The 15,357-nt window shown below is 55.5% G+C and overlaps 1 protein-coding gene across 2 annotated transcripts in view; it reads left to right on the top strand.

Annotated features, from left to right (window-relative positions):
• Window positions 1–15,357, top strand: part of TRIOBP (TRIO and F-actin binding protein) — a 52,698-nt gene that overhangs the window by 9,868 nt on the left and 27,473 nt on the right. For both annotated transcript variants that reach the window (XM_037160296.2, XM_037160297.2), the window contains 4 exons: window positions 2,092–4,564; window positions 9,090–9,204; window positions 9,914–11,062; window positions 13,597–13,674. In XM_037160296.2, coding sequence (XP_037016191.2) covers window positions 2,092–4,564; window positions 9,090–9,204; window positions 9,914–11,062; window positions 13,597–13,674 — 3,815 coding nt within the window. The remainder of the gene's footprint in view (window positions 1–2,091; window positions 4,565–9,089; window positions 9,205–9,913; window positions 11,063–13,596; window positions 13,675–15,357) is intronic.

The following is a 15,357-nucleotide window of genomic DNA, read 5'->3' as shown; positions in this document are numbered from 1 at the left end:
GTGAAGTGTCAACTCCGACTCTCACACAGTTCAACACGATGGACAGATGAGAGGTAAACAGAGAGAGATGGAGATGACAGGTAGGTAGGTGGATGGGTGGGTAAAGTATATGAGACGCTGTCAACAGCCGGTAACCCTGGGTGAAGAATCGCTGTGTGGGTGGGGCACCCACTGTTTCTGTAACCTTTCTGTAGCCTGCTGCTGCTGTGCAGGTGAGAGATGGGGGAACCTGAATTAGGGTGGCGGTTGTGGATGAGCAGCAGACAGAGAAGGAGAGAGATGTAGGAGGTGGACTTGATAGACTGGGGACAGCAGAATGCACAATCCCAGCTCCTGGCCTGGGTGTCTGTGTCAGTGGCGATGCCTTTTGCTGACAGTGGAGCGCTGGCGACCGGGCGCAAGCAGTGTCGCCGAGGCGGACTCAGAGCCCCAGGGCAGAGTTGGAGTCAGGGTGCTCAGCAAAGGGTCAGATCCTTCTTCACTCACCATTCCTAACTCTCCTCTGCTGATGCCTCCTCTTCTCCTTGACCTTCACCCATGGATGCCCCAGCGCCTGGCCCCGGTTTCCATTCTGTTCTCTCCCCGGACAACTCAGCCACTTGGCTTTCAATACTATCTGGAAAAATCAACATCTCCGGAGTTCACACCTCTGGCCTTGATTTCTGCCCTGGACTCTATCTAGTTTATCCTACAACTGACCTCTTCACTGGCGTATATGGTAGTGCCTCATACTCAACACAGCTTTTTCATTTCACTCATTCAATAAGTATTTATTAAGCACCTACTATGTGCCAGGCCCTGTCCTAGTGCTGGAGAACCAGAGTGAAGAAGACAGGCAAGACCCGCCCTAGGGAGCTGGCATTCCAGCTGGGGAAGCTGCCAGAAAACAAATGAAAAGCCAGATCAGAGAGCCAAAACTGATTTCCGGAGAGGTAAGACAGGAGCCCTGGCCGGGTGGCTCGGTTGTTTGGAGCATCATCCCACTCACCAGAAGGTTGCGGTTTGATCCCTGGTCAGGGCACACACCTAAGTTTTAGGTTCAATCCCCAGTCAGGGCGCTATGGGAGACAACCAATCAATGTTTCTCTGTCACATCACTGTTTCTCCCCCCGCCCACCTTCCTCTCTCTCTAAAAAATCAATAAAAACATATCCTTGGGTGAGGATTAAAAAAAACCCCAGCAAATTGTAAGAGTGGGCAGGTGGACCGGGAGGGCCTCTCTGGGTGGGGGCGGGGCGACATTGCAGCTGAGACCTGAGTTTGGAAGCAGAAGCAGCAGCCAGTGCAGAGGCAGCTATGGTTGTGGAGCACGCGGAGCAGGGAGGAGGGCGAGGAGGGGGCTGGTGCGGAGGCCCCCGCACCCTGACCCCTGCAGCCCGCTTCTCTGGCAGTCTGCCCTCTGCCACTGCCAGTCCGGTGGCTCCAGCCCCAAATTCCAATTCCTTCCTTTCCTCACCCTTTGTATCCAATTATAGCAGCAGTTCCGATCAGTGTGCCTTCAAAACACACCTCCAGTCCATCATCGTCTTGTCGTCTCTGCCATTACTCCCTGGCCAAGCCCCTGCTGCCGCTGGCTGGCACTATTGTCAGAGTCCCCTCCAGCTCTCCTGTTTCAGCCTGACCCCCTTCAGTCCTTCTGCCCCTGCCCTGCCCCTGCCCTGCCCCAGCCCCCACAGCAGCTGGGGCCATCTTTTAACACATTAATCAGATCTTGCCACCTCACTGCTCCATCCTACTGCCCTGCCCCTCAGGCCCTAGGGGGACAGAAGTGATACCACACGGGGACTAGACGCCTCTCTGGTGCGAATGGCATGACAGGCGGGTGGGGCTTTGTACTAAATACTTGCTCTCTTGCTCTTAAACACCAGGGCAGTGGGGTGGGTGGAGCCTCACTTTGTGACCTGCTTGATCAAAGGCAGTCACCAGTGTCCACCTGGTGGCAGGGTCCCAAATTGCAGGCAGGGGGCCAAGGCCCAGGAGGAAGTAGCCAAATCCTAGATGCTAGAAAAGCCTCGACATCACACTTGGGGCACCTCCCAGTTTGCAAAGCACACTCTTCCCTCACCTTGAACTTGCCTCTTCTGTTCTTAGATACCGGTGGTGGGAGCCGAAGTGCCGGGCAGCACTGGGCCAAACTCCGGGGAGAAAGTGGGCACTTCTTGGAGAGACACCGGTCAGCGCTATCCCAGGCTTCCTCTGCGACACCCCAGAGCGGACCGCGAAGTACAGCCCCCCGAGCTTCCTCGCTGCATCGTGCTGCCCAAAGGGATGCTGTCCAGACTGCTTCCTCACAGCCTGACACCCCCCAAGCTCCCTCCCCCTACCAGACGGCCCAACAGGACAGCTCCAGAACCTCGTCCACCCAACAGGACCCCTCCAGGACCTCTTCCACACAGCGGAACTCCCCCAGAGCATCCTCTCCCTCAAGAGTCGCCCAACGGGACACCCTCAGAACCTTGTCCACACAGCGAATCAATCCTCGAGTTTCCTCTTCCCCCAGAGCCGCCCAACAGGACCCCTCCAGAACCTCTTCTACACAACAGGACAAACCTAGAGCCTCCTCTCCCAACCGAACCACCCAGCCAGAAAACTCCAGAACATCCTGTGCCCAGCGGGACAACCCCAGAGCTCCCTCTCCTAACAGAACCACCCAGCGAGAAAACTCCAGAACATCCTGTGCCCAGCAGGACAACCCTAGAACCTCCTCTCTCAACCGAACCATCCATCGAGAAAACTCCAGAACATCCTGTGCCCAGCAGGACAACCCTAGAACCTCCTCTCTCAACCGAACCACCCAGCGAGAAAATTCCAGAACATCCTGTGCCCAGCGGGACAACCCCAGAACCTCCTCTCCCAATCGAACCACCCAGCGGGAGAACTCCAGAGCTCCCTCTCCTAACAGAACCACCCAGCGAGAAAATTCCAGAACATCCTGTGCCCAGCGGGACAACCCTAGAACCTCCTCTCCCAATCGAACCACCCAGCGAGAAAATTCCAGAACATCCTGTGCCCAGCGGGACAACCCTAGAACCTCCTCTCTCAACCGAACCATCCATCGAGAAAACTCCAGAACATCCTGTGCCCAGCGGAACAACCCCAGAGGCTCCTCTCCCAACCGAACCGCCCAGAGGGAGAACTCCAGAGCTTCTTGTGTTCAGCAGAACACCCCCAGAACCTCCTCTACCCAACGGGACAACCCACAGTCTTCTTCCTTTCGGCGGGACAACCCCGGAAGCCCCTCCCCTCAGTGTTGCACCCCACAGAACAATCCTGGACCATCACCTTCCCATCGCTCCAGTCAACGGAACAATCCCAGGAATTCTTCCCCCCATCGTACTAACAAAGACATTCCCTGGGCCTCCTTTCCCCTCCGGCCCACCCAGAGTGATGGCCCTCGAACTTCTTCCCCATCTCGCTCCAAGCAAAGTGAGGTTCCCTGGGCATCCATTGCCCTTCGGCCAACCCAAGGTGACAGGCCTCAGACCACATCACCCTCTAGACCAGCTCAGCGCGACTCACCCCAGTCTTCCTCCAGCCCCGCCCAGCACGGTTCACCAACCCGGGCCACTTCCTCTTCCCACAACCCGGGCCACCACCGGACCTCCTCGCCACTGCGCCTCACCACCCGTGGGGCATCCCAGACCTCCTTTGAGTCCTCCCAGCCTCCATGTGCTGTGTGCATCGGGCACCGGGATGCCCCCCGAGCCTCTTCGCCTCCTCGATTTTTGCAACATGACCCATTCCCCTTCTTCCCAGACCCCCATGCTTCTGACGGCGAATCAACCCACCACGAACCCCCTTACATCCCCCCGGCAGTGTGCATTGGACACCGGGATGCCCCTCGGGCCTCCTCACCTCCTCGCCACACCCAGTTTGACCCCTTCCCCTTCCTCCCAGACACATTAGATGCTGAGAACCAGTCCCCCCAGCATGACCCTCCTCAGTTCCCCCCACCTGTGTGCATTGGGTACCGAGATGCACCCCGGGCCTCCTCCCCACCGCGCCAGGCCCCCGAGCCCTCCCTCTTGTTCCAGGATTTCCCCCGGGCCAGCACCGAGAGCCTCGTCCCCTCCACAGACTCTCTGCATGAGCCCCCCCACTTCCCTACCCCTGTGTGCATTGGACACCGAGATGCACCCTCCTTCTCCTCCCCACCACGCCAGGCCCCCGAGCCCTCCCTCTTCTTTCAGGATCCCCCTGGGACTAGTATGGAGAGCCTGGCCCCCTCCACTGACTCTCTGCATGGCTCCCCAGTGCTGCCCCCCCAGGTTTGCATCGGGCACCGGGACGCACCACGAGCCTCCTCCCCACCCCGACACCCGCCCAGTGACTTAGCGCTCCTGGCACCCTCACCTCCGCCAGGCAGCTCAGGGGGCTCCCGGGGCTCAGCACCCCCTGGGGAGACCAGGCACAACTTGGAGAGGGAGGAGTACACCGTGCTGGCCGACCTGCCCCCACCCAGGAGGCTGGCGCAGAGGGAGCCAGGGCCCCAGTGCAGCAACGGGGGCCGAACCCGCAGCCCTGGCCGCGCAGAGGTGGAGCGCCTATTCGGGCAAGAGCGCAGGTGAGCCCAGGGTGGGGTCAGCCAGGTGGGCTGGGAAGGAGGCTCGGCAGCAGGGCAGGTGGAAGGTTCGAAGCCTTAGGCTGCCAGATGGCAAGCGTTCAGACCCCTATCCTGTCACTGACTGGCTGTGCGACCTTGGGCAAGTCACTTCATCTCTCTCTCCCTGTGTTCTGAGTCTTTTGACGATGAAGTGATATTGTGCATAGCCCCATAGGGAAGAGCAAAGACCAGGGTCTAGCAGGTGGGGTTCAAATTCTGGGTCACAGCCACTCCTCTCCTTTGTGACCTGGTAAAGTGATTTAACCCACCTGAGCCTCAGCATCCTCATCTGTAAAATTAGAACATTAGGACAATAATTCAAACCAGATTAAACTCTCAAACCCTTCACTTGGTCCAGAATCACAGGTTTGTTTTATATTTTTCCCTCCTTATGTGAGGGAGAAGAAAGTGCCTGTGATTTTTTTCTGCCTTAAAGAAACGTCACAGGCATGCATGCCTTTCAGAAAACAGAGGTGTCGATTTAAAGCATCTGGCCAGAGCCATTATTTTCATCAGGACAACTCAGAATCACAGACTTTCTAGGGGTGAAAGGTTACTTTCCCGGAACACAGGGACAACACGGCCTGGAGTGCAGGGATCCCACGAGTCTCCCTGGTCAGTGGCACCGTTGGCCCAGGTGGTTTAGGGCTCAGCAGAGCACCTGCCCTCCCACAGCCGAGGGTGGGAGGCTACCCCGCCCCGCCCCCGTCTGGCTGAGGTTTCTTTCTCCAGCAGTTCCAGCCTCAGGAGTTTTCAGTATCAGGCCTGGAATGCCATTAGTTAGGGTCCAGAGATTAACAAAAATGTAGGTATGGAAGGAAGTCTCAGAACTTTCAGTGCACAATGAGCTGTAGTGGATTTACCAAGACTAGGTTGTGCAGCTATGCCCACAACCTAATTTTAGAACGTTTCTATCACCCTAAAAAGTGAGTAATATTTTGCATCCAGAATCCCTCTGTTGTCCCTTGGGCCACATTTCCTCTTAGATTAGAATCTGCATGAGAAATCTTTTCTGTTATTCACATTTCCTTTCCAGCAAATTTAATCCATTTACCACCCAGGTGACAAGCTTTATGGGATCCACTATTAATATAATTCTTTCTTTGCCTTTAAAATTTTTTTAAATTTTATTTATTTTTAGACAGAGTGGAAGGGAGGGAGAGAAACATCAATATGTGGTTTCCTCTTGCACGCCCCCTACTGGGGGACCTGGCCCGCAACCCAGGCATGTGCCCTGCCTGGGAATTGAACTGGCGACCCTTTGGTTCACAAGCCAGCACTCAATTCATTGAGCCACACCAGCCAGCGCTCTTTCTTTGCCTTTTTTGAAATTAAAAACAAACACTAGTTTTTAGAGCAGTTTTAGGTTCATAGCATAACTGAGTGGAAAGTAGGGAGAATTCCCACACAGCCTATTCCCTGCCCCCACGCACAGCGTCCCCTCACTATCCTCAGCCCCCGACCCCGAGGGGCACACTTGTTTCAAACCTCATACCTGTGCTGGCACATCACTGTCACCCAAAGTTTATACTTGGGTTCACTCTTGGTGTTGTGCATTCTGGGGGTTTGGACAAATGTGTAACGACATGTGTCCGCCGTTATGGTGTCGTGCAGAATAGTTTCACTGCCCTAGAAACCCCCTGTGTCTTTGCCTTTCCACGGTTCCTGTTTCCAGGCAGACTTCAGTTTGCGTACTTGGACTTGATCTGGTAACTCGGCGGGGACACTGAGGTCTTTAAACCAGTGGTTGGTTTCTTTCTTTCTTTCTTTCTTTCTTTCTTTCTTTCTTTCTTTCTTTCTTTCTTTCTTTCTTTCTTTCTTTCTTTCTTATTGGAGTAACTTTTAGAGAGATAAAGGTTTATCATAGAAGTCTGGAATTTGTTTATACTTTTATTAATCACTTAATTGTTTTTACACAGATACTTTATTCATTTGTTATCTCTTTGAAATAGGTTACTTATCTTTTTTAGCTTTATTAAAGTTGATATGTAAAGATGGCATATATTTAATGTATATATCTTGGTGAAATAGATGATTTACCTTTCAACCAAGGTTTTATAACTCTACTGAACAATTTAATTTTCTCCTGTTGTATGGCACTTTTTCTAAGTAGAAAACCATTTGTCCTCTGGAAGCAAAGTTTTAAAACCTATTTAAGTGTCTGGAAGCCTGAAATTTATGAGTGGGTGGCTGTAGAAGTGTACTTTCATTTTCTTCCACCTCACTCAACATGCATTTATTGAGCATCTATTCTGTCCAAGCATTATACTGACTGAGCCTCAAAACTTTTCCTCGAAGAATTACCGCATGAAAGGATTAGGAATTTTGCCTTGATATCTGCCCCCCCCATGCCTTTGGAATCTCTTATAATCATATAAGCACTTCATCATCTCTCGAATTCAAAAGAGCCTTCATGGAATTTTCTAGACTTGACAGCTTTGTCCTTTAATACTTTGTGGTGATGGAAGAGCCCCTCTGAGCTTCCAAAGGAAAGTCATTTCCTTTGTCACCCTTGGTGCAGCCACACCAGCCATCGGGAACAGGTGGCCTGAGGACGCTATTGCTTAAGTGTCAGAGAGGCTGGGTCTCTGTTGGCGTCTCAGATTCTACCTGAGTCCTTCGTTCTCCTTCTCAGTTCCACACGGAGGGGGGACTTCTCAGGAGGAACTGAGCGAGTTGTAGTGTGTGTGGGAAATGCACTCACGGGAGAGGGACACCCGTGTGCCTCGCTACCCACACAGAGACTGCCCCCCATGGCCACGGTGCCCTCCCCACCTCGTCACACTTGGGGCTTCTGCTTCACAGAGGCTGCTACCCCTGGTTCTGGGGGAAACACTGTCTAAGGCCTCAGCTCTCACAGAGCAAGGAAGCTCTCTCACTTCCAATGAGATTAAAAACTGAGCCTGATCGGGCAGCCCTCAACCTTAGGAACATTTATTTACTGCAGTGGGAAGTTCGGGTTCCCTATGAGTCGACTGCTAAGAACTGCTAAGAGCACCAGTTCCTTTATGGACCTGGTTCTAATGACATTGGTAAAAGCCGTAGACAAAACAGACCCCAAGCCCATAATCTGTCTGCTCCCCCAACCGCCTGTCGCGTCCCAGCGTGGCTCCCAGGCTGGGGTGGACTGCCCAGCGCGGCCCCTCTCAGGCCTGAGTAGGGCTCCTCTTACTTCCCTCACTGCTGGCTCAGCACCCGGCCTCTTTTTTCAGGCTTCTTCCAGTTCAGTTCAGCCACCAGAGATACAGCTCCATTCGTCCATTTATTTATTTTATTTTACTTTTAAAGATTTTATTTATTTATTTTTAGAGAGAGGGGAAGGAAGGGAGAAAGACGGAGAAAGAAACATCAATGTGTGTTTGCTTCTGTGCTCCCCGTCCTGGGAACCTGGTCCGCAACCCAGGCATGTGCCCTGACTGGGATTCGAACTGGCAACCCTTTGGTTCGCAAGCCAGCTTAATCCACTGAGTCACCCCAGCCATGGCATTTGTCAGTTTAGATGGAGCCGGGCTCTCAGACCCTGTGGACTAGATGTTCAGTGCAGTGGTCAGTTCTTTTGTTTTTACATATGTGTGGTGTTCTTATGTGCAACAGAGATGTCGTGTTAAATATTAATAGCCACGGCTTCCGATGACTAAGTGAAACAACTGAGTAGAACTAGGGACTTTTACAGCTGAGAGGTTATCTTTGTCGGACGTGGCAACAATGCCTGAGACCCTGGTGTCTCAGAAATGCCCCCGGCACGGACAGTGTATGTCGGCCCCCCTGGAGCTGTGCGGGGAGGGGAGGCTTCTTTGTTCCGATCCTGCTGAGCCGTCGCCAACACCTGGGACGGCCCATAGGTGTCATGGCCAGGTGCAGGAGCCCCGTCAGTCACTACTAAACAGGGAAAAGGTGGGCCTGGGAAGTCCAGAACTTACCATGTGAACAGAAAGATGGCAGAAAGAATGAACTGTGGGGACATGTAACATTCCACGTCTCCCTTCTCCGCCTCCTGCTCTGTGCAAGGTGACATCAGATGGAGCAAGTGCTTGGCACCTGGAGCACACGAAGTGCTCAATAAACGCTCGCCATCGTGATCGTGCGTGCAGTGCCTGGTAACCAGTAGGTGCTCAATAAATCTTAGTTCCCACAAAGACCAGTCTAACCTTTGTCTGGGGTTGAGAGACGGTCTGCTGGCTGGGTGGCAGCCAGAACCAGGAAGTGCTGAGTGGGGCAGCCAAGGCTGAGCCCCTGCCCCTGCGCATCCCTTTTCCTGTTTAATACCCACAACAGTCCCATGAGGCAGGTAGAGTGGTGCTGACCACCACCATTGTTCAGACGGGGATACTGAGGCCCCGAGAGGCTCATCTCTCCCCTAGGGCCCTTCAGCTGTGGGTGTCTGGATCCCCCCTATCTCCTCCCTGGGGGTGGGAGTGCAGGAGGTGGGTGCTGGGAGTGGGACAGTCCCAAAGGCCCTCAGAGGAGCGGCTGCATTTGCTCATAGGAAGTCCGAGGCACCGGGGGCCTTCCAGGCCCGGGACGAGGGGCGGTCACAGCGGCCCGGCCAAGGTCAGAGCCAGCTTCTCCGAAGACAGTCCAGCCCTGCCCTCAGCAGGGAGGTGAGCACTGCCAGCCTGCCCTGGGCCCTGCACCCCAAGGGGCAAGCCACTGCTTTTTCGTCCCCCAGGTGCCAGAGAGGGGTCCTGGGAAGGGAGGTCCTTTATGAAAGGGTCAGAGTTACGGTCATGGGTGTCCAGCTTTCCCCTTCTCCCAAGGAGCCAGCAATTCTTGGCAAAAATTGAGACAGACCCCAAATTACTCCTTTGAAGATGGCCCTTCGGTGCTGTTTCCTTCCTTCATTCAGTAGCTACTGTCCTGAGTTTTCGGGAAAAGCCTTGGACAGAGCAGTCTGGCACTAAAGGCTGTCTCTTCCAAGGTGGGGGTTTCTATTTTTCAAAGAAACTCTTAGCGGGCAAGGTCTGAGCCAGCGGAGTGGAGTCTTGATGGTGGAAATTCGTGCACCTGATAGCCCAGGTCGGAATCAATATCTTGGGCCCAGGGGAGGCGGAGGAAGCCGGGAAAGTGAGCAGCTCTTTGCAGGTCTCTTTCTAGAACCAAGGAGGCGGGGTGAGAGGGCAGAGCAGATGACCCCAGGGAGGGAGTGCAGAGACCCTAGGGACTTCTGACCTGCTTCAGTCCAGGCTGCGGTGAGGACGCAGCTTGCCTCTCCCTGAGGCCTGGCTAAGACCCCAGTTTCCTGTGCTCCTCAGCGGAGTTCACCCAGTCAGGGCTCTGGGGCCTCACCCACCCCCCTCACCTCATCCTCAGGTAACCACACCCCACTCGAAGCAGGCAGAACCAGCCCAGAGGAGCCGAGCAGAGCCTCCTCCTCCCAGGAGCCCCCAGAGGCGACCTGAGGGGGACCGGCGGCTCCAGGGGTCCTCGCCGCCCCCAAGGACATCAGCCAGGACCTCTGAGAGGCAGCCGCGAACAGAGAAACGTCTGGAGAGTGGCTGGTCGGGCCCGAGACAGCCTCTGAGTGGGTGGCAGAGTCCAGAGGAGCTGCCAGGATCTCGGTGCCAGCACAGACACCCGGAGAGAGGCTGGAGCAGCCAGGAGGAGGGCCCAGGCCTGGGGGGCTGGCAGGAACTTGGGGAGCCCAGCCAGGGGGCTGCTGGAGGTCCGGAGAGAACATGGAGGGGCCCACTCAGGGAGTCTGAAGAGAGCTGGGGGCAGCCGGGTGGCCCCCCGTGCCACAGGGGGCAGTCAGAGGCCTGGGAGGAGCCCCCCAGTAATGGGCTGCAGAAGGACCCCGACAGGCCAGCTCGGAGGGGCTGGGGCAGCCTGCAGCAGCTGTTCAGTCCTCCTCACCAGCCTGTGAGCCTCCCAGAGAATTCCGGGGAAGGCACAGCAGAGTTCTCGGCTTCCTGGAGGCCCGAGGCAGCCCCTGCTGTGGGCCGGGGAACCGAGCAAGTCTGCGCACACCTGCACGGCCCCGAGAGGCGACTCGAGCTTGACTGGAGGGGCTTGATGAGCCTTCTTGGGTTACCCAGAGAGGGGGCCTGGGCCCACACAGAGGAGCCAATGCTTGCTTCCCGTCTTCCAAGGCTGGATTTGGAAGGCCTTCTTGAGCTCCTGCAGGCCCAGCTGCCCCAAAAGGACCCAGCTGGACACTGGGGTGGCCCAGCCACAGCTTCAGGGGCAGAGCTGGGTTCCCCAGGCACAAAGGATGCCCTTGAACGAGAGAGACACAGCCAACCTGAAGGCACGGTGGGAGCCACCCTAGTCAATGGACACAGCCCCGGGCAATGGCCCCAGAGCTCAGCCCAGCCACCCAGCCCTGCCTGCATCTCCACCCAGTGGCCAAAGACCAAAGTGACAAGTGGACCAGAGACCTCAACAATGGCTGGTCTGGAGGAGCCGGGCCATCTGGGGAGTAGGATTCTTGCAGAGGGCCCCAGCTCATCAGAGTGGGAGGTAAGTCAGTCTCCCTTCTGAGGGGCAGCCTCACCCCAGACAGGGGTCCTTAGGCCTCTTTTTGGCTCCTGCACAGCCTCGAAAGCTCAGCCCCAATCCTCTCTCCTGAGCAAAACCTTTCCCAGCTGCCAAAACAGACATCAGTGTTAACTACCAGTACTTCTGTGAGAACTGATTATGTGCTGAGCCCTGGTCAGAGTGTCTTATGGGTATTTTCCTCATTTAATTTCCATAGCGACCTCATGAGAAAAGCACCGTTAATTTACATATAAGGAAACTGAGACAGAGAGGTTAATCTTGCCCAAGATTACATGGCTAGTCAGTGATGGGGCACGAGTGGACCCCAGGTCTGCCTGATGCAGACCACCCTGAGGCCTCAGCAAGATGCTGTGGCCAGGGCCTCCTCCTCTCCCAGCCCCACAACACCTGGTTTGTGTTGCCTTCATGGCTCCTACCTGACCTTGGCTGGGACCACAGCCAGTGGGGTCATGTCCCCTCTCCATGCTGGGTTCCAGGCTCATCACAGTCCAGGACAGCCTCCTTTCCCCTATCTGGTCCTTACCAGGCACAGTGAAGAGGTTGCATGTGCTCACTGGGCCGAGTTGGCTGATGAGACAGGCTGCTTAAATGAGGGCCCCTGTGCAAAGTAGGCTCAATGCCTGGCATACAGCGGGTGCTCACCAAGTCCCTTCCCTGCCTTCTTGGCCCGGGGCAGGGTCACAGAGTCCGTGGTGCCCTGATGCTGTCTGGAGCATTTTATGTGAAGGTGATGAATGGGGCGGGTCCTGGAGGCCAGAGCCCTGCAGCTGCCTCAGCTCCCAGGAACGCAGCACGTGGGTTGGACAGACCAACTCCTTTCCTGACAGGTACCCCTGGGGTGGTGCGAGGCTCCTGCTCGTCCATCTGACCCGGAGGGTTTGTGTGTGCCAGGCCCTGGTCTGAGAGCTTTACACACTATGCTGTGTACAAGGCTCAGACCATTAGACATTTGCCAGGGGTCACGCCTGTGTAAGTCGTGAGAAGGGAGATATCACAGTGTAGACTCCAAAGCTCTGGCTTTTAACCCTTCTTGTTGTGAGGCCTCAGCCCACAGCAGGACTAGGGAGCTCCTACCTCTGAATTTGTTTATCCGTTGTCCTGTAACCGACTCAATGTAGAGACACCAGAGATACAGGGAGAAGCCAGCTTGGTTCTGCCCTCAGGACAAGAGTGGGGTTTGGGAGTCCCCACACAAGAAGCTGCTGCCGGGCTTGTTGGGGAGGCAGGTGGATCAGAGGGAGCTCGGGAAGGGTGCGATGCTGTGTCCCGGTGGACTCTGGGATGCCGGGTCACAGGGAAGGCAGAGGGCAGAGAGATTCTTCCGCTAGAGTTACTCCACATTGAGGCTTAGGGGTCCCTGGGAGGGTAGGAGATGGTGACTGGGGCAGGGTGGGAACAGCATGTGCTAAGGGCATTTCCACAGATGACAACAGAAGCATTCACCAGGTCCTGTGGGGGCTCCGGCTGCTCACCCTCCGTGAAAACGCTTGGCATGGCATTCAAGTCCTCCTGACTCCCTTCCACCCCAGATTTGCCCTCTGGTTGTGCTGAGTGGGCTGCAGGGCCTGCAAGCACATCTCCCTCCCTTTGTGCGTGCTGTTCCCACTGCCCAGGGTGCTCTTCCTTTCCCTGTTCACCCACTAAATGCCTGTTCCTTGTTCAAGTTTGAGATCAGGTGCCCTGTTCTGAGATGTTTTCCCCAGGATGGTGATGTCTCCCTTCCGGGCTTGGTGCTTCTGCTACCCTTTATCTGCTCATACTTGGTTGTCATTTCCCCACAAGAAACCTGAGCTCATGGGGGCAGGAGCTAAGCCTATTTTATCTCTGTACCGATGGCCCCTGGCCCGGGGCTGGACACAGTGGAGGAGCTCAGCTCAGTGGATGGTTGATTGGTGAATACATGGAGGCGTAAGTGCATGTAAGAGACTGATAAAAGATGAATGGGTCCATCAGTAGATGAATCAATGATGATGGATGTGCAAATGGGCGATGGATAGAGGTTATATGCTGGACAAATAATAAATAGACATTGGATGGATGACAGATGGGTAAATAGATAGATGCATGGTGATGAATGAAATAGATAATGAATGTTGGATAGATGGGCACTGCTTGATAATGGGTGGGGTGATGGATGGATGGGTGGATGTTGCAAGGACAGGTAAATGTGGAATATGGATGATGGATGGGGAAGGAATGGGGGAAGGACAGGTAGATGGGTGGTGGGTGAATGGGTGCTGGGTGGATTGAGGAGTACGTGGATGTAGAATGGAGGGGGGATGATGGATAAACAGGATGGCTGTATAAATGGGAGGATGGATGTCGGACACATGAGTGGGTGGATAAGACAGGATGTGTGTTGGGTGGTGGCATGGACACACGGACCTATTGACGCTGGATCTCGGGTGCACGATGAATGGATGTATAAGAAGGTAGACAGAGGGATGGAAGCTGGGGGATAACCTGGGCTGAGCTGTGTTCTTTCTTATCTTCAGTTCCAACCAGAGGAGCCTGAGGAGTCAGCATCAAGAGGAGGCCAAGACTCGCTGACCGACCAGAGACGGGCAGACTCGGTAGTTGGGTCTTGGGTTTGGGCACATGCGGAGGGGAGGGGAAGGGACAGGAAATGAGATTGGATGTGGGCTGAGGTCTTCAGATGAGCTCCAGGGTCATCCAGACCAAGGCGGGCTCTGCACTGGGGTCAGCCGTGTGCATGACGGGGGGCCTTGAGAAGAGATGCTCGGGTGGAGCTGGGCAGCAGAGCCACCTTCTTCTGACCTGGAGACCTGGGTGGTTGGACAATCCTGAGGTCAGAGCCCAGGGCTCTGCTTTTAACTTGCTAGAATGCCCTGGAAAGGTAAGCTAGAATGCCTCCCTCGGGCAAATAGCAGTTTGGCCCCAATGGTCCCTGTAGGCAAGGTCCTTCTGGTTCTGGAGGGCTGGCCAGGCTGGGAGAAAGGGTAGAGCTTCCAGGAGCTGGGGGCAGAGGAGCACTGACAGGGGCCAAGAAGTGCCAGTCAGCCGGGTCTGGAGGTCTCCAGGCTCCTGGGGCAGGACAGATGTGTGCAGGGGGTGGGACCCGCTGAGGCCGCTCTGAGACCTGGCTGCCCTGGAATGCTTTGCTTTGTCCTGCCCCTCCCCCTGACCTGCCAAACTGACTGTTCTCCTCGCCCTCAGCCTCCAGAGAGGCGAGGTCAGAGCTCAGGGCCTGAGGCAGCGGGAGAAGGAAACAGGCTGCTTGGGGCTATGCTTTCCTCACCCTGCTGTTCTGCTGTCCCCTGCGCCGCCTCTCGAGAAGCCTGATGGGGTGTCTGTCAGGCAGCCTGGAGCCCCAACTCTGGCTCTGCTGCTAGTCAGAGCCAAGGGGACTCTGCCCGACCCCCCTCACTGTGCATGTGAGAAAACAAGGGCAGGCGTGTGGTCACACAGCTGGTGGCTGAACTCGAACTAGACCCGGGGCTCAGGACCCCCATCCGGCACTCTCTCTGCTCCCCTTTGCCGCTGCCTGGCCCTGCCTGATTCCTTGTGTGGCCTTGCAAAGCAGTAGCAGCAGTGTTCAGAGCTCTTGGTGGGCCAGTTTTCCCATGGGAAATGGGAGGGGACAGGGGACTGGTCACTGAAGGTACTTCCATTTCACACAGGGGCTCTGGCAACTTTGCTCTTCCTCTTTTGGGGTTATTTCTTCATAGTTCCTGGGGCCAGAGTTTTGTGAACAAAAAGGAACTAGCAATACAGGGGTCCCCTCTGGTCTCCACAAAATGGGTCCATCCCAGCAACACAGGAAGCCTGTCAGTCCTCCCCAGGGTGGACTGGACTCGACAGAATTGATAATGGCCTTAGTCATTCTTTCACATGCACTTAGTGAGCGTCTTCTGCATGTCTGGGTGTGGGCATAGGTGGGTCAGAGCAACGGCATGGAGATCTCAGTCCAGTGGTCAGGGCTGTGATGGGGGACTTGGTGGCAAGGTGGGGCAGCCTTTCCCCAAAGTGCTCCGGGACCTGTGCTTTGATACTTCACCTTCCGCCTCCAGTGACTCTGGATTCTGGAGGGTTGGGGCGCCTGGGCTCTGTCTCACTTCTGCCTGCTCTGTGACTTCGGGCAAGTGCTTCTGCTTCGCTGGGGCCTGTTTCCTCCAAAAGGGGCGTGTTGAGGGGCTCTGCCCAGGACAGAAGGGGAGGGGGCTGCAGGACTCTGTGATTCCTTCCTCTCACAGAGATGAGGAGAGTAGTAGGCAGTTAAGGGACTTGGGACTGAG

This window comes from Artibeus jamaicensis, unplaced genomic scaffold (genome assembly GCF_021234435.1).
Source record: "Artibeus jamaicensis isolate MK-2021 breed Jamaican fruit bat unplaced genomic scaffold, CSHL_Jam_final contig_233, whole genome shotgun sequence".
Taxonomy (NCBI): Eukaryota; Metazoa; Chordata; class Mammalia; order Chiroptera; family Phyllostomidae; genus Artibeus; species Artibeus jamaicensis.
Note: the sequence above shows the minus strand (reverse complement) of the source record. Positions and strands in the feature narration are given on the sequence as shown.